Source organism: Macaca fascicularis, chromosome 8, assembly GCF_037993035.2.
Source record: "Macaca fascicularis isolate 582-1 chromosome 8, T2T-MFA8v1.1".
Lineage (NCBI taxonomy): Eukaryota > Metazoa > Chordata > Mammalia > Primates > Cercopithecidae > Macaca > Macaca fascicularis.
The window spans coordinates 418234-436605 of NC_088382.1; the positions used below are offsets into that span (position 1 = coordinate 418234).

Sequence of the window (18372 nt, forward strand, 5' to 3'; positions counted from 1 at the left end):
GCCTCTTACCTAACAGGAAGGTGGAAGCAGCGCGCCCCCACGGTGCACCGAACGCACTCAAACAGAACCGGACGCAGACACGCGCTTTCAGCCCAGGGGAAAAACTGGCAGGGTCGGAAACGCACGCGGCGGGGGCGGGAGCTCAGAATGCGCCCTGCCCCTGCCCGAGACCCCGCCCCGGCCCGGCCCCGCCTTTTTGTCTGCCTCACCCCGCCCCGCCCGGCACGTACTGGCTCCGCCCTTCGCGCGACGTGTTTTGTTGACCCGGAAACGGATTCTCCGGAGCCAAGGTCCGCTGGGTGAGTGCCCTCCGCTTTTTCTGGCCAAACCCAGCCACGCAGTCCCCTTCCTGCGCCATCCTCCATACCCGGGGTCTGTGGGTCTCCGCGGACGTCACAGGCTCGGCAACAGCCGCACTGTCGGCGGGGAGCCCCGCGACGCCCTGAAATGCTCCGAAGCCTGTCGCTCAGCTGCCAGATCTGCGTCTGTGTCCGGTTCCGTCACTGAGGTCGCCCCTGTCCCAGACCCTTCGACCCTAGTTCTCTTCACCGTCCGCCCATCCTATCGCGCGCCGCGTCAGGTCCCCATTCGGCATGTGGCTTGTCTCCCGTCGTCCCCACCCTTGCCCCTCTTGGCCGCTCAGGGCAGCCCTGGGATTTGGCAGACGCCAGTCCTCCCTGAGATGCCTCCCCATCCTTCCCTCCGCCAGGCCCTACGTCTCCGCAAACCCCCCGCTTCGGGGTGACCGCTTCAGACAGGACGCTGAGTCCGGGCCTGGGGTAAGGGACCTGCCCAATCCTGTGACAGCCCGCGTCCTTCTGCACAGTCACCTCCCACTAGCGGTGACCTTCCCGGTGCCCCACTGAGAAGTGGGCTCTTCCTTGGCAGGGGCTTCTTCACTGCATCGCTGTGGATGTCGAGGTGGGGCAGGAAAGTGAGGAGAAAACAAAAGAAGAGGGAGGTAGGGCCAGCGAGGGACAAAAGGGGAGGGAAATTTAGATGGGAAGTGGATGGGTCTGAGGAATTTGAACAAACACTGAGAAAATGAAGGAGAGTGACCTGAGCAAGTAGTAGTGGGATAAATGGAAATAGACAAAACGGGAATCAGCAGAGATGTGGAGGACAGAATACAATGAGGGGGCCCTGACTGTCAGTAGCAGAGGGGGCAACAGAAGCCTAATTCTCAAATTCCTTAGATGATTTTCTGATTTCCAAATTAGTTTCCCTTTTAAATTTGTTGTGTCAGGTTCAGTTTATGAGGCCTCAATACTTTTCAGTCTTAATTATGTATTGAAAATACTTTTTGTTTGGTAAATACTTTTACATTAATTCAGTGTGCACTTTGTAAGAATATTGATGATTTGAGTTAGTTTAGTTTTCAACATCTTCCTCTATTCCTTTATATGATCTCTGTATTTAATGACTGTAGGATAAAATTTCCAACTAAGTATAAGTATCAAGTTTTCTTTGTGCTGTTTTCTGCAATTATTGAAGGATGGGCTGAATTGTCCTAGAACTTTGTTCCAACAGATTCCATGTGTTTTCCATGTGTTCATAATGAATAAATTGCTCAAAGATATTTCGAAAGCTCACCTTTTATGTTTTTCATTGCCAATAATTACATCTTTTTACTTTTTATATTTTTGGATGACTTAATGTGATGTTCTGGAAAAGACAAATGCTTTTAATCAATATGATTAAAACCGTGAAAGACAAATTGCTGTTACTTAAGAGTGTGAAATTTGATCTCAAATCTTTAGGGGGCAGGGATGTTAAGGGAAAACTGCCACTATCGCATCCAGATCATGTCATTCCTGTTAAGCTTGTGCTGGTTACTGTTTACTGGCTTCTGTTCACCTTTCCACCTGCCCCAAGACATACACATAGTGACATAAGGCAGTGGATAGGGAGAGAGCAAGACTTTTTAAAGTAAGCACAGAACAAAGGTGTCTTTCTAATGAGGAGGAGGTGTTGGTTCCGGGAAGGAAGCTTGGAGGAGAAAGGGCAATAAGATTTGGGTATTCAGGATCCAGAAGTGAGAGAGAGCTTGGGAAGCTCAGGAACCGGAGAAAGAAAAAGCATTGCCCATTCTCACCCATGACCCTGTGCTCAGCAGGTACTAGCAGATACTTCAGGCTCTGTGACTAAAAGGGGTCAGACCAGTTCATATACCCACAGCTGCCATGTAAGGATGTGTGTGGACTTTACTAGGGAAGAAGGGTGTTATGAAGGAAGGGGCAGAAAAACTCACCTGTTGGTCTCCAGGTAGAAGTTTATTGTCCCGAATTCCTGGAGGTTCAGTGAAAAGCAGAAGATTGTCTTTTTCACATGTTGAGTTATGCCCCCATATATGTGGTTGTGGTAAAGAAGGAGGGTATGTCGATGGGATGTCCTGAAATGCATGTTCCTAACATTCAGCAGGGACTTCTCAAGACACATCTTGCCTTAGAAAGAAGCTCAGAGAAGAAAAATGGAGAACAATTAGATATGACACTTTCACTGGAAAAAGTCATATTATTCATTGATTGTTTTGTCATCTCCCTCCTTAAATGTTGTTTTTAGGATTTCATAATCTCTGACCCTGCCTAACACATTTCCTAACTCACCCATAGCCTTCCCTTAACTTCATCCCATCTTCACAGCATCACACTGTGACCCAGTGATTTCGAACTTGTGAAGTTCCATTCGGAGGATCATATAGGAAGGCCTTCACACCCAGACATGGTGTGGAAGTGGGCCACATAATGTCAGTGAGGCAAGTATAGATCGTTTAGGGATGATGCACTGTCAGATCTTGTTGACCGTGATTAGAAACACTGTGCATATTAGTAGTGAATTAATGCTGGGAATACCTGACAAATCCTGGAAAAGAAGATTAATGAGAGAAAATTTGTTCTGCCCTATTGTATAATGCATTTGAAGCTTAAAACAATGAATCAGTATTGATCTAGCCTCAAAATATTAATGATTTGGATTAGAAGGAAGAGTTTAGAAAATGATAGCTATGACAAATTAAGGTAGCATTTCATCCACACGATGGAGTGTGTTTTATTCAGTAATTGCTTTAAGAATGGAATCAACCTAAGTGTCTAACAGGAGAGTATTTTAGAAATTGTTCACAGCATGTCTGTTCCAAGGAGACCTTGATGTTCATAGATTTGTAAAGAATGCTGCTTACTAGCACACTGACTTATCTGCAAATGTCTGAGGGTTCCTCCACTTGGGGTAACTTGGGGGTTTGATCGCAGAGTAAATAAATGGTACGTTTTATATTGTAATATATGATAGCAAGATGCAGCCCACAAACTGTGTAGATACTCTTAACTACCACATAAAGTTCATCTACTACTTTAACCAGAACTTGATACTGTATGTATGTTTTTTGTAGATTTGGATAAAATGACAGTTCATTATTATTTCCAGTTCACAAAGTAATTGTGAGGCTGAATACATTTTATTATTTTATAGATGTATGTGTAAAATGAATTTTTCTGCATGACTCATTTTTGATGTATTTTAGATGCTATTTTATATTTTGTAGTTTAATTGTATGTACACACACACAAATACACACTTAGGTGTCTTATTATGTTTCTGCAGCGAAACCAAAATACTTCCTTCATGCCCTTTGATTTTATGTTTTCCTCAGGAAGGCAGGACCTATTTTATATGATAAAATATTATGTTTTATTGAGTCCACTTATGATATTGTTTAATATTATGAATATTTATATGACTTATTTTAAATTTCCAAATAACATAGATTTACATGAAATTTGACATATTTTTTTCTTTTCACAACTATTTTGACTATATCCTCACCAAAAATCAAAATTTAGACAAAATTGGCTTTTAGACTAATTCTCATTTTTTACATGTGAAAGACTACATGTGACTTTTAAGTCTAGGTTGCCTTGAGTCTGCAGTCACTGGGGTTTTATGTCACTGTGTCCTCCAAGCTAATAATATTATTTTCAGGCTTTATTCATGTCATTTTAATGTCCTCATTAAGTTTTAAAATTTCTTTACATGGGCCTACAAATTTATTTCAAATGTTCCTCATAATATTTTGCTATTGTAAATAGAGACTGATTTTGTGTGTTTGCTTTGTTTAAAGATTAATGTTACTAAACAGGAAATACTGATTTCAGCATATTCAGAATAGTTTTGCCCACTTTTTAAATGTTCTTGTTAGTATTGATAATTAGAATTGATTCTACTTTTTCAAGTTTACAGTCACATCATCTGAGAATAACTACAGTTTCATGTCTTTGACTCCATTTTTGTAGTCCCTCTCCTTTTCCCTCTTGTTTTGGTCCCACCTCAGGCATCATGTGCAGTGGTGAATGGCATCAGCCCCAGCCAGCCTCCTTATTCCAGCCTTACCTTTAGTGGAAATGGTCCTTTTGTTAACTCTTGAATATATAGTTGAGATTTTATTGATTAAGAATAATTAGTCCCCACAATTTGATATGATTTTTAAAGATTTTAAATTATTTTTAAAGATTTAAATTATTTGAAAATGTTTTTTCAAACGTTGGTTGATGTGAATGTTTTTAATCTTTAAAATTACTATGTGAAAGTAATACGTTTTCTAGTATGGAATTATCCTTGCTCTGGCATTATTTAACCATACCAGTGATGGCCAGGTGACCAAAATAAATAGCCAAATGGCTAAAAGTGTATTAATAATTTTTGCAAATATAATTAATGAAAATTGTTGGTTAAAATTCTAGTTATTGTTGCATTTATGTTCATTTTGATTAGCATAATACACTAATGAGGACAGGCTTATTTTTCTCCTTCAAAAGCATTTACATTACAAAGGAGGTAGAAGTGATTTGACATGTGATAACTCTCACAAGTCACTTTTACAGTTAAACTCTGATGTATAACTTAAATATTAAAATTAGCTGTCATATTTTTCTGCTGATTACTGAGGGAAAGTTTTAACTTTATTTTCATGGAAATTAATCAATGTATCATATATTCATGTTAGAATACAATTGTTCTGATTTCTTAGATTTTAAATTACTACTTTTAAATAAATACAGTCTCTTTTATTTACCTGTGTTTTTTCTTTCCACCATGGGTCTTTTCAGTTTTGTGATCTTGCTCTCAAAACTTTTTAATTGATTTCTGTCAAATCTGTTCATTCATTACATTATTTTATTATTTATTAAATTCTTTTAACTTTTTAACTTTTATTAATACGTACTGCATTTGTAACAATTTGGAAAGTCAAGTAACTAACTCCTGTTTTATTTTTCTTTATCTTGGTTTATGAGTGTTTTTAAAGTTTTACGTTCCTTGAAGATCATAGCTGTAGCCCCAATTCTATGGTTCTGGCTACTTTATTTATCACACTTACTAATATCATGAATGTAATTGGAATACTCCTGTGATTTTACTGGTGACATATACCCACTAGTGTACTGAGATGGAAAAAACAAAGTCTTTAGAACTCAGAAAAATATAGAGTTTATATTTATTATTTATGTAAGTGTGATCTTGTTATTAAATTCCTCTATCATATTTATGGAATTAGCAATTTCTCTTTGAATCTAGATGTTCCTAGTTATGTGTATTTCCAACATATGTTTTTAGCCACATACACTTTTTTGAATATCATATTTGGTGTTTAATTTTTGCTAGGATTATCGGCTGGACTCCAGATCCAAACTCGACATGTGGCAGACCCACTAAAAACATACATTAAGCCCCTAGCACTGTTTTAATCTCCGTGGCCTGGCTGAGCTTCTGCCATCCGTCCTCCTAGGCACTGTGAGGTCTGGACATCTCATTTGGCATAACTCAGCTGTGGCCATTGGTGGATCTTATCCTTAGTACTACTCCCTGCTGGCAGGGGTGGCCCAGGCCCACATAAGCCATTGCTGGGCTCCTTGGAGGACTTAGAGAATCCTGAGATTGCCCATGAGGATGGGCATGCCTCACAGTCTAGCACCCATCTTTACTGATGCCTGCAGAGATTTAGAAGCTCACAGGGGTCTTTGATGTCTTTCTTATACCTCCATTGTCTGCACTGTGATTCCCATACTCCTAAGCCAAAGTAGAGAATTTTGAGGAGGCTTGTATGGAGGTTTATGGTGACCCCCATGGTTCTGTGAGACTGGTAGAAGGCACAGACCCCTTAGACTTCTCCCCCAGGAGAATATGTGAGACTAGTGGAGGAAAGGAGAGTAATGAAGTATGCATTTAGTGTCCCAGGCTATCAGAGCACAGCTCTAAGGAGAAATACAGGGCATCTTATGGCAACTGGCACAGCTCTGTGAGACTGGGAGATATTGCACAACCTTGAAAAATCAAGGAGCTGTGACCCTACTGAAGGAACAAAATAAATCTACAATAATTGACCATAAAGAAATACAGGTTTTTGGCTGGGTGCAGTGCACACTTGTAATCAAAGCACTTTGGGAGGATGAGGTAGGCAGATCACTTGAGGCCAGGAGTTCAAAATCAGCTTTGCCAACATGGTGAAACCCCAGCTCCACTAAAAATACAAGGAAAAAAAATTGGCATGGTGATGGGCACCTGTAATCCCAGCTACTCAGGAGGCTGAAGCAGGAGAACTGCTTGAACCCAGGAGATGGAGGTTGCAGTGAGCTGGTATTGTGCTATTGCACTACAGCCTGGACAACAAGAGTGAAACTCCGCTAAAAAAAAAAGAAAAAGAAATGGAGGTTTCTGAATTTCCTGATAAGAATTAAAGATAAATTGCCTTAAAGGAGCTCAATGAGCTGTGAGACAACACTGATAGACAAGTAAAATCTGGAAAAGAATACATGAACAACATGAGAATATCAACAAAGAGAACCCATAATAAAAGAAATGTAGATTCTGGGGCTGAAGAACACAGTAACTGAACTAGATCAATACAGGGTTTCAAGAGCTGACTTGATCAAGCAGAAGGAATAACCAGTGAACTCAAAGACCGGTTATTTGAAATTATTCAATCAGAAGAGCAAAAAGAAAAAGAATCTTTTAAAAAGTGAAGAACCTCTGTCTGACTTTGCTAAAAATTGGAGGTTCCTAAGAACTTCTTCCCCGCCCCGCCCCCGCCCCCCCCCCCCCCCCCCCCCCCCCCGCCCCGGCAAGGCAGAGTCTTGCTCTGTCACCCAGACTGGAGTGCAGTGGTGTGATCTCAGCTCATTGCACCCTCCACCTTCCAGTTTCAAGCGATTCCCATACCTCAGCTTCCGAAATAGCTGGGATTACAGGTGCCTGCCACCACGCCCAGCTAACTTTCATATTTTTAGTAGAGAGGGGGCTTCACCATGTTGGCCAGGCTGGTTTTGAACTTCTGACCTCAGGTGATCCTCCCGCCTTGGCCTCCCAAAGTGCTGGGATTACAGGCATGAGCCACCATGCCCGGCAAGAACTCCTTTTTATGTTAGATTTGCTAGGGTTTAGTAGCTCACAGAACCCAGGAAAACAGTTTACTTAGCTGATTTATTACAAAGGGCATTTTAAATATTACAAATGAACAGCCAGCTAAAGAGTTACATACAGCAAGTTTTGGAAGGGTCTTAGTTTCAGGAGGTCTGTCTCCAAGCAGTTGGGATGTACCATTCTTTCAGCATGTGGATGGCTCTTCACTCATCCAGAAGCTCTTTGAATCCCATCATTTAGGGATTTTTACAAAGTGTTCATCTAGTAGGCATAATTGTTATCAACTCGATCTCCAGCCTCTGCCCTTTACCAGAGGATAGGGGGTGGGACTGTATGTTCCAAGCTTATAATCATGTCTTGGTCTTTCAGGTAATCACCCCCTATCCTATAGCCCAATAATAATTGTTTTGTTAGAACAAAAGACACTCCTATCACCCATGAAGTTCCAATGCATTACGAGCTCTGTATTGGGAACCAGGGTCAAGGACCAAAAAGAACAAAAGCTTCTCCTAGCAACTTTATTACTTAGGAAATCACAAGCGTTTGGGGGACTGTGTGCCAGGAACTGGGGATGAAAACCAAACTATTTCTTATAAATAACAATGTCACATACATGTTCATATATTCATGTTGTTAGTGTCCTTTCATTTCAACTTGAGGAACTCCCTTTAGCATTTCTTATAAGATATGTCACTTGTAAAGTGTGTCTTTTAAGGTATCCACCATCATAAAATGAAATTTGAAGCTGCTTGGTAGATAAATTCATGCTGAATTTATCTAAAGGTCAGACTTCAGGGAGTGGTATTTCTAGAAGCCTCACGTGGAAGAGACAGAATCATTCAGTAGAAGTTTATACAGAGGACCAGCAGAAGGGAGAAGGAATGGAGGGAGGCTCATGAGGGGTGAGATGCACGGAGAAAGCCTGCAAGCACACAAACCAAGAATAATTAAATCTGAGAAATTCCAGGATTTATCTGTAGGTGGAGACCACATCTGCATGATTCAGGGATTCTTAGAATTTGGAATCATAGAGGGAATTGAACATTTCAGAATTCCATGGGCTAGGTAGCATATGAAACTCCATGATTTTCACATTTCTAGGTCTAAAATCAAAATATTTATATATTTATTAGCAACAATAGTCATTCTCTTCTTCTGACCCTGGAAGAGGAGAACCACCAACCCAACCCATCCCCCACCCACTGCATGTGCTTGTTGGTTGGACTGGGGCTAATGGCTTTGGGACAGATGTTAGAAGCAAAACTGGAGTGTCATGGTTTTTTTGTTTTATTTTGTTTTGTTTTTTGTTTTTCTCAGAATTGTCTTCTTAGTGCTTGGATGGTGTGAGTGAAAACCCAGAGGAATACATTTGGTGGCTGAGCTAGTACAATGCCATCACTGGTGAGTGGGAAATTCTTCTTTCTACTGAAATTTGTACCCCTGCTACCAGCCTAAGGGCAGATTCATCCTATTAACATAGATGTTCTAAGTGCATTCAAGGATCCAAGCTCCAATTAAGATTTCCCAGGGCTTGGAATGGTTCCATTGGCTCAAAGAGTCATCAAGAAGTAATCTCCTTTCAACAGTACACTCATTCCAGCCTCTACTAAGGTTGCGTATTCTCAGAAAAGATGTGAGAGGATTTTGTTTCTCTCATCCAGTCTCGGGGAAATCATTCATTCATTACCAGCCTCTCATGGCCTTGTTGGGGAAATAAATTCACTCATTACCCATGTTATTGGCAGGAGTGGGCTTGGGAGTATATGCGGATAGGCAGTGAAAATAAGTGAGAGCAGAAGATTATAGCCCTTACAAAGGCAGATGTTTTCCCAGGCAAGCTCAGTTAGTCTAGTGTTTCAGGTGTTAGGGGAGGGCTGTTTAACATGAAGGGAAAGCAGATAGGATTAGGACAGAGGAGACAATGGGAATTATTCATTTATTTTTCCTTTCTAAAAATCTTAATGTCTTGAGAGAATAAATGTATGCTTTTGAAAACTTAGAAAACAAAATTAAAATTCTTATTATCCTTGTCCCCAAATGAACCTCTGATCAAATTTGATAACTGGAAGCAACTGAAGTGTTGTTTCTTTAATTTTGGTTGTGCATTAAGTGATGGAGTATAGGAAACAGAGTAAATTTAAAACTCTGAGGAAATTTTTGAAGTGGAGAGACCAGGATAATCAAAGGATTTTTTTTAACCCCTAAATCTAGAGACAACATGAAGAAACAAAAGAGAATCGTACCTAGTGCATAATAGTTGGTTTTCACACCACTATAAAGAACTACCTGAGAGTGGGTAATTCATGAAGAAAAGAAGTTTAACTGACTGACAGTTCTGCAGGCTTAACAGGAAGCATGACTGGGAGGCCTCCAGAAACTTACAATCATGGCGGAAGGGGAAGCAAGCACCTTCTTCCTAAGGCAGCAGGAGAGAGATACCAAATCAGAAAATGCCACACACTGTTAAATCAGCAGATCTTCTGAGATCTTACTAGCATGAGAACAGCAAGGGGAAGTTCACCCCCATTATTCAATCACCTCCCACCAGGCCCCTCCCCCAACATGTGGGGATTACAATTCAAGATGAGATTTGGGTGGGGTTGCAGAGCTAAACGATATCACCTGGTGTTTGGAGGTCCCAGATAAAACTGAGAAAGGAAGTCCTCAGACCATGGGAAGTGGCAGGATGAGACCATCTTTCAGTACTGAAGTCTTAGAGCCCCTGGCTTGTGCTGCTGAGCCATTCATCCTTATCCATTAACAGTGAATACCTGAGTTGTGTAGAGATAAGAGGCTGCATCTGCTGCTACCAAGTTCTGTATGAAAGTTGTTCACTCAACTGAGTGTTCTCAGTCATTTCATGAATAATGTATTTGTGGCTTGTATCTAAAAAATGATAGATAGGAACCACTTTACATATTATCTCACTGGATCTTTTTGAACTTATAACAGGTCTTTATTCATGAGGACACTGAGGTGCTGTAGTGGAATATCTAATTAAAGTATTGATTAAAATGTGACAAATTGTGGATACTGCCTCCCTTGTAGTGAGTCTATGGATTTTCTTTTTTTTTTTTTTTTTTTTTTTTTTTTTTGAGACGGAGTCTCACTCTGTCACCCAGGCTGGAGTGCAGTGGTGCGATCTCAGCTCACGGCAACCTCCGCCTCCCGGGTTCACGCCATTCTCCTGGCTCAGCCTCCTGAGTAGCTGGGACTACAGGCACCCACCACCTCACCCAGCTGATTTTTTGTATTTTTAACAGAGAAGGGGTTTTCACCATGTTAGCCAGGATGGTCTCGATCTCCTGACCTCGTGATCTGCCCGCCTCCACCTCCCAAAGTGCTGGGATTACAGGCGTGAGCCACCGCGCCTGGCTTATGGATTTTCTTGAAGGTGGTGGAGAGGAGAATTTTAGTTCTAAATTTACAAGTCAAGATTTCATAATTAGTATCTGGAAGTTATACTTAGAAGTCTATTAGGAAATCTTCAGGTTATATCATGTGATATTTCTCTATGTGAAGTTTTATGTCTTTAGTGTATCTGAAAGCCAGATTCCCAGTTCAGATTTCAAGCAATGTGACAGGAACCCCAAACACTGTTTGAGTTTTCTTTCATACCACCCACACTTCCTTAGGACAGTCACTTTATCTTGCTCCACTGAACACTGGCAGAGATAGCCCTGTTTGCAGTAGAATGTCCATAATGTTTTAGGATTCCATGACCTTCGAGGATATAGTTGTAGACTTCACTCGGGAAGAGTGGGCCCTGCTGGACACATCCCAGAGAAAGCTGTTTCAAGATGTGATGTTGGAGAACATCAGTCATCTGGTCTCTATTGGTAAGTCTCTTTATATTTATTATGTATGTATGTATATATGTATTCATTCACTCACCTGTTTTTCACTGATTCATTCATTCATTCTACATGTTTCTAGAACAGCTTTCTCATCTGTCACTTCAACCTCTGCCTTGATCCTTTCATAACTCTCACAATTACCTGACAGCCATTTATTTCCTTTTCACTTATATTGATTTGTCCTGTCTCTAGAATGTCATCTTTTTGACCACAATTTCACATCCTTCTTGCTCTTCAATCTCCCAAACTCAGAAAAGTTATGAAAATTCACTGCTTTTGAATGCATAAATAAATGTATTGATTTCTTTAAAGTAATTGTTCTATCATAGGGACTGTTCTGCACAGAACCTAGATTGTTCTGGTGGAGCTAGTATTTATTGCATTATTTTTTAATATAATGTCAAACACTATGACAACTTGTAATTTCTCACTGTGAGAAAATACAGGGAAAATACTGAGTGAAAATACTGAGGATTTTCACTGCAATAAGTGAAAATACTGAGGATTCTGCAATCAGTATTTGAAGTGAGGCACGACCATCAGCAATTATTGGTCTTTTATGTCTGGGAACAAGTTCAAGAGTTTTCCTTTTGCTCATAAAGGACTGTCAGTGTTGTCTTCAAGGTAATCTTCCCAGGCTGACCTTCAGTGGCTAACTTATCCTTCCCAGTAGCCTACCCTGTACCTGATAACCTTGTACATTTGTCAGCACAGAACTCAAAATCCATGTATCTTTTTCCCAAAAACAGGCAAACGGCTCTGCAAATCAGTTGTGCTTTCTCATTTGCAGCATGTAGAGAAACTTTCAACACAAGGAATGAGCTTACTGCAAGGTGAGCTCTAAGAAGCAGTGCTCAATAGGAGGAGGAGAAACATGGCCAGTGAGTGAGTAGGCCCCAACAGTTGCCAAAGGAAGATTTCTTTTTTCCTTTTTTTTAGACAGAATCTTGTTCTGTCACCCAGACTGGAGTGCAGTGGCACGATCTCGGCTCACTGCAACCTCTGCCTCCCAGATTCAAGTGATTCTCCTGCCTCAGCCTCCTGAGTAGCTAGGACTACAGGTGTACACCACCATGCCCAGCTAATTGTTTTCTATTTTTAGTAGAGACAGGGTTTCAACATGTTGGCCAGGCTGGTCTCAAACTCCTGACCTCAGGAAATCCATCCACCTCGGCCTCCCAGAGTGCTGGGATTACAGGCATGAGCTACCACGCCCAGCTGGAAGGTTTCTTAAATTTGCAGTGTTTCTGAAATGTAGGCAAAAGCCTGAGGGAAACGTTTCTCAGATATTGACATTATACTTTGTAGGTGTCAATTTTTATTCAAGTATATCTCTGTCATTGTCTTTGGCTTTTGTAAAGGGGATATTTGTGTACTTATTTGAGTTAAACTATTACATAGTAGCCCTTTATAATGGTCCTCTTCTTTGAAAATTTTTCTTTCCTTTACTTCCTTAACTTGCCTTCTTTATTTTTTTATATGCTGAAAATGTCAGTAGTCAATTTCCTATAATACTCTTCTTCTTAAAGTATCATTAATTTAACATGCCTTCCCTGTCTGTGTGTATTTGAAACACACTCAAATAGGCATTGTAGCTATTTAACATTTTTATTCCCCTAATGCCTGTATAGCATCTTTCTTTAAAAAATTTATTTCAGGTAGAGAAGGTGACATTAAACATCAAGAGATACCATTCATTCAACATACCTATCAGAAGGGCACATCCACCATCAGCACAATGGTAGGTAAGCTTTATGGATGCGAACCCTGTTCTTCCATATAGAAACCTGGACATTGAACAACTTTGGAATTTGGTACAGGTACCTGACTGTACTTAAAGCCCTCCCAGCAGAGTTTTAGTTAGTTTGGATGTAGTGAAGACATTAACTTCAAATCAAAACCATAACGTGAGGCCTTATAACAGGACAATTGTATAAATTTTACTATGTGCTGAAACTTTCAAACAGGATAAAGTCTTTTTTTTTTTTTTTTTTTTGAGACGGAGTCTCGCTCTGTCACCCAGGCTGGAGTGCTGTGGCCGGATCTCAGCTCACTGCAAGCTCCGCCTCCCGGGTTCCCGCCATTCTCCTGCCTCAGCCTCCCTAGTAGCCGGGACTACAGGCGCCCGCCACCTCGCCCGGCTAGTTTTTTTTTTGTATTTTTTAGTAGAGACGGGGTTTCACCGTGTTAGCCAGGATGGTCTCGATCTCCTGACCTCGTGATCCGCCCGTCTCGGCCTCCCAAAGTGCTGGGATTACAGGCTTGAGCCACCGCGCCCGGCAGGATAAAGTCTTAATACTAGTCAGATAGCTCTTCAGTTGGGATGCTACAACAGAAAAACTCTCTACATGCAGTTAGATAATGCACCATGTTTATATAACTGATACAGGAACAATTGTAACTGGAATCTACTACTGAATGATTACTCTAGAATTAGTATGTAGAGAAATGAATGAAGTAGTGAATGAATGAGTGTGGATAAACCTTTAATAGTCTTTCATTTCCTTCCAAAAACCAGAGATCTCATACTCAAGAGGATCCTTTTCTATGTAATGATTTAGGAGAAGATGTCACTGAACATACAGCATTGACTCAAAATGTGATTACTTACATGAGAAAGAAACACTTTGTAAGCAAAAAGTTTGGAAAAACCTTCAGTGACTGGGTACAACACAAGGAAATTCACACCAGATGTAAATCAGATGAAGGTCATCTATTTGATTATGCCTTTATCCAAAACTCTGCCCTTAGACCACACAATGTGACTCACACTAGAGTGATAACATTGGAATGTCATGTGTGTGGGAAAACCTTCAGCAAAAATTCTAATCTTAGGCGACATGAGATGATTCACACTGGAGAGAAACCACACGGATGTCATCTATGTGGGAAAGCCTTTACTCATTGCTCTGATCTTCGAAAACATGAGAGAACTCACACTGGAGAGAAGCCATATGGATGTCATCTATGTGGGAAAGCCTTCAGTAAAAGTTCTAACCTTAGACGACATGAGATGATTCACACTAGAGAGAAAGCACAGGTATGCCATCTATGTGGGAAAGCCTTCACTCATTGCTCTGACCTTAGAAAACATGAGCGAACTCACTTAGGAGATAAACCATATGGATGCCATCTATGTGGGAAGGCTTTCAGTAAATGTTCTTACCTTAGACAACATGAAAGAACTCACAATGGAGAGAAACCATATGAATGTCATCTATGTGGAAAAGCCTTCTCTCATTGTTCTCACCTTAGACAACATGAGCGAAGTCACAATGGAGAGAAACCACATGGATGTCATCTATGTGGGAAAGCCTTCACTGAATCTTCTGTGCTTAAACGACATGAGAGAATTCACACTGGGGAGAAACCATACGAGTGTCATGTATGTGGGAAAGCCTTCACTGAATCTTCTGACCTCAGACGACATGAGAGAACTCACACTGGAGAAAAACCATATGAATGCCACCTATGTGGAAAGGCCTTCAATCACTCTTCTGTCCTTAGACGACATGAGAGAACTCACACGGGAGAGAAACCATATGAATGCAATATATGTGGTAAAGCCTTCAATAGAAGTTATAACTTTAGACTTCATAAAAGAGTTCACACTGGAGAGAAACCATATGTATGTCTTCTATGTGGAAAAGCCTTTAGTAAATTTTTTAACCTTAGACAACATGAGAGAACTCACACTAAAAAAGTAATGAATATGTAAGAGTCATCAACCATAGCGTTAACACTAAATACACCCAAGGACTGACATACTACAGGAACATTATGTCTGTAATCAGTGTGGAAAAGCCTTTATTTGTAATCACCACTTTGCTCAACCTAAATGAATCCAAAGTAGGGAGAATCCATATGTATTTAAGCTGTATGGCACAAACTATGAGAGAATGAAACTATAGATCAAAGGAATGTGGAGGAGTCTTCATCCAAAGCTCTAACTGTTAAACAAACAGGAGAAATCACATCACAAAAATTCTGTACCTGTCGTCAATGTGAAAATGCCATCCTTTAAACAAATGAGTAAAATCGACAGGCGAGCAACCATACGTCTGTAATTGCTGTGCACTGTCATTCAGCTAAGCACCAGTTTTGGTGTCTGCAAGAAAATTCATTATCAGATAACTGATAAAAACAGGAAATTTGTGAAAATATTTTTATTAGGTGGATGAAGCCTCTTGCACAATTCCAGAAATTCATAGTAGAGAAATTATTCAGTGAGAAATCATTTTCTTAATACAGCAGCACTTCTATAATAGATCAGAATTCACATGGTGTAGAACGCTCAGTGACATGAATGGAGGGCAGTCCTCAGTAAATTACTCATTCCTTAGTCAATACCAGCATTTTTCCACTGAGAAAACAATCTTGACATGATAGTAGAAGAACCTTCAGGCAGCTTTCCTGTCAAAAAAGACAGGGAAGAAAACTCTAAAAAGCCATTGAGATGTATAGCTGGGGGACAAGACATAAAGCCATCAAGCACATGCTTGAGAAAAAAAATTATGGTTTTGAGCAGACTTTCTACTTAAAATATGTGGGATGAAATGTACAATTCTGAAATAACCTGGGAATATTGAATGCAGAATTGTGTAAGAAGTAATAAGATTAAATTAGTACTGTCAAAAATGCAAGCATTAAATGTCGTTGCTGAATAATAGGTTGATTAAACTCCAATTTTTTTGTTGTTGTTGTTCGTTTGTTTTTTAAACAGTCTCGCTCTGTCGCCCAGGCTGGAGTGCAGTGGCATGATCTCGGCTCACTGCAAGCTCCACCTCCTGGGTTCACGCCATTCTTCTGCCTCAGCCTCCCAAGTAGCTGGGACTACAGGCACCCGCCACCACACCCGGCTAATTTTTTGTATTTTTAGTAGAGATGGGGTTTCACTGTATTAGCCAGAATGGTCTGAATCTCCTGACCTTGTGATCTGCCTGCCTCGGCCTCCCAAAGTGCTGGGATTACAGGCATGAGCCACCGTGCCCAGCCCAAACTCTATGTTTTTAATTCAGTTTTAAACACATAGATTTGGGTCAGTTAGAAAATGGGGACGGGCATGGTGGGTCACACCTGTAATCCCAGCACTTTGGGAGGCTGATATGGATGGATCACTTGAGGTCAGGAGTTCGACACCAGCCTGGCCAACATGGTGAAACCCCATGTCTACTAAAAATACAAAATTAGTTGGGCATGATGGTGTATGCCTGTAGTCCTAGCTATTCAGGAGGCTGAGGCAAGAGAATCACTTGAACCCAGGAGGCGGAGGTTACAGTGAGCCAAGATCATGCTACTGCACTCCAGCCTGGGCAAAAAAGTGCAACTCTGGCTCAAAACAAAAAGACAGTGACATTCAATGGAACTAATATACATAGAACACAAAATTATATGTCCTAACTATATTAATGGTATATATGTACATGGTAATGATTAAATCAAACATGGATTATGAAAGACTCACTTTAAAAGTACAGTCTTATGGTGCATAAATTTGCCTTTTTGTTTTTAAACCACTTTATCAAAGTGAATTGACAAAAGCTGTTATTTAATGTATACAACTTAATAAGTTTAGAGATAAGGATAAGCCCATGAAGCCATCACCACCATCTTTGCCACATTCATCCTCTCCAAAGGTTGCTTCCCTCGTTTTTCATTGTTTTCTTTATGATAAAACCACTTACATAACAACCTGTAGCAAATTTTAAAGTATATAATATAGTATTGATAACTATAGGCAATATATTACAAAATTTAACATTGCAAAAATAGAACTAATTACAAGTGAATCTATTTAAATAAAAATTGGCAGTGCTGGATAATTGTGGTTAAATTTGCACGAATATCTCCCAGAATCAGGTACAAGTGTCGTAACATAGAGATTTTTGTTGCCATGGGCTTTTTTTTCTTTAAGAACCTTTCTGTTCTGTGTGTAAATATTTAATATTCTCACTTCTCCTAACAAAGGCTCTTTTACTTTTGGAATCTTATGTCTTCCTCTCTGGCCTTTAAAGCTTACAATTTAAATGAATCCGTTTTTTTTTTTTTTTTTCCTATATTTGTTTCATCTTTATTCACTGCATCCTACCCAGAAGCAGAAGCCCCACTATTTTGCACAAAACAAAAATTTCTGCTTATTTTTTTTCAACCTAGGTAGGCTGTCTTTCTTCTGGGGCTTTATGTTCCCTTCATGCTAATTTTCAAGTGCTTAAGAAAAACCAGTGTGATACATCATTGACTCTCCCCTTTCTCATGAATTCTACCTCAGAAAATCCTGTGTGAACAGGCTACCCTCATGCCTTAAAGCAGCTGTTTCATGTATTTCATTTAAGTTTTGTTACTGTTAATGGTGGGTTGGTCCAATGAAAGCCACAAAGTCATGGTGGGAACAAAAATGTTTAACTCAAATATTTTAAGCCAAGTAATGGTTCAACTATTTTTATGGGTGAAATATTCAAATCAGAATTTTCACAATAATGACTATTTCTATAGGAAAAAGTTCTCCACAGTTCACAGCTTAAAATCACATTAAATCCGTTGGTGTCACCTGCCCCATTTACCACATGCCACCATAAGGCCCTGCTCTTTTGGGCTGTGACAGAAGTCAGTATATTTTCCCCCTGTGCCACATGTGTCCCTGCTCCCAGTCCTGGGTTTCTGTGTTGATGCCAAGGTATCAGATACCCATAGTAAGAGCACACACATGCACAGCCAGATTTCCTTTGATATCAGATTAGTGATTCATGCAGAACTTTTTAGGTAAGGGGTAGTAAGTTTTGAGTCATCAGGTCATTGCCATGGAAAGGGAGGTAACCCCCAGGTGTTGCCATGGCCATGGTAAATAGATATGGTACACTGGTGGGTATGTCTGGAAAGTTGCTTTTGCTCTGGCTTTGTTTTAGCTAATCCTCAATCTGGTCCAGTGTCTGAGCCCTGCCTCTGGAGTGAAGTTCCACCTCCTACCTCATCCTCTCCTCAGTGATTACATATTCCTCCTTAGTCTTAAGGGTGCTGTAGAAGGGCAGAGGTCTGTATTCTGTCACTGTTGCCTGCTGAGCTTATGGGCATAGGCCCTGCCTAGCACTGGAGGAGTAAAAATACCTGG

General features: G+C 40.4%; 1 protein-coding gene across 30 annotated transcripts; it reads left to right on the plus strand.

Moving 5' to 3' along the window:
* The first annotated feature begins 261 nt into the window (after nucleotides 1-261).
* Nucleotides 262-15934, plus strand: ZNF596 (zinc finger protein 596). Of its 30 annotated transcripts, none has more exons than XM_074000155.1 (7): nucleotides 262-779; nucleotides 889-961; nucleotides 8728-8811; nucleotides 11123-11249; nucleotides 12017-12100; nucleotides 12926-13012; nucleotides 13786-15934. In XM_074000155.1, the coding sequence occupies exons 3-7, from the start codon at nucleotides 8800-8802 to the stop codon at nucleotides 13818-13820; spliced, it is 345 nt and encodes a 114-aa protein (XP_073856256.1). In that variant the 5' UTR covers nucleotides 262-779; nucleotides 889-961; nucleotides 8728-8799; the 3' UTR covers nucleotides 13821-15934. The 30 variants fall into 30 exon arrangements, 25 of the variants coding, with proteins under 25 accessions (XP_073856256.1, XP_065374783.1, XP_073856253.1 ...); XM_065518711.2 differs by having other exon boundaries at nucleotides 12926-13008; XR_012416981.1 differs by having other exon boundaries at nucleotides 262-961; nucleotides 12017-12152.
* The last annotated feature ends 2438 nt before the right edge of the window (nucleotides 15935-18372 follow it).

What these genes read in the sequence shown, in the direction of transcription:
- ZNF596 (XM_065518708.2), top strand. An exon ending in AGGAATGAGCTTACTGCAAG is followed by an intron (nt 12,101 to 12,925) that starts GTGAGCTCTAAG and finishes AATTTATTTCAG; the next exon opens with GTAGAGAAGGTGACATTAAA. An exon ending in CATCCACCATCAGCACAATG is followed by an intron (nt 13,009 to 13,785) that starts GTAGGTAAGCTT and finishes TCCAAAAACCAG; the next exon opens with AGATCTCATACTCAAGAGGA.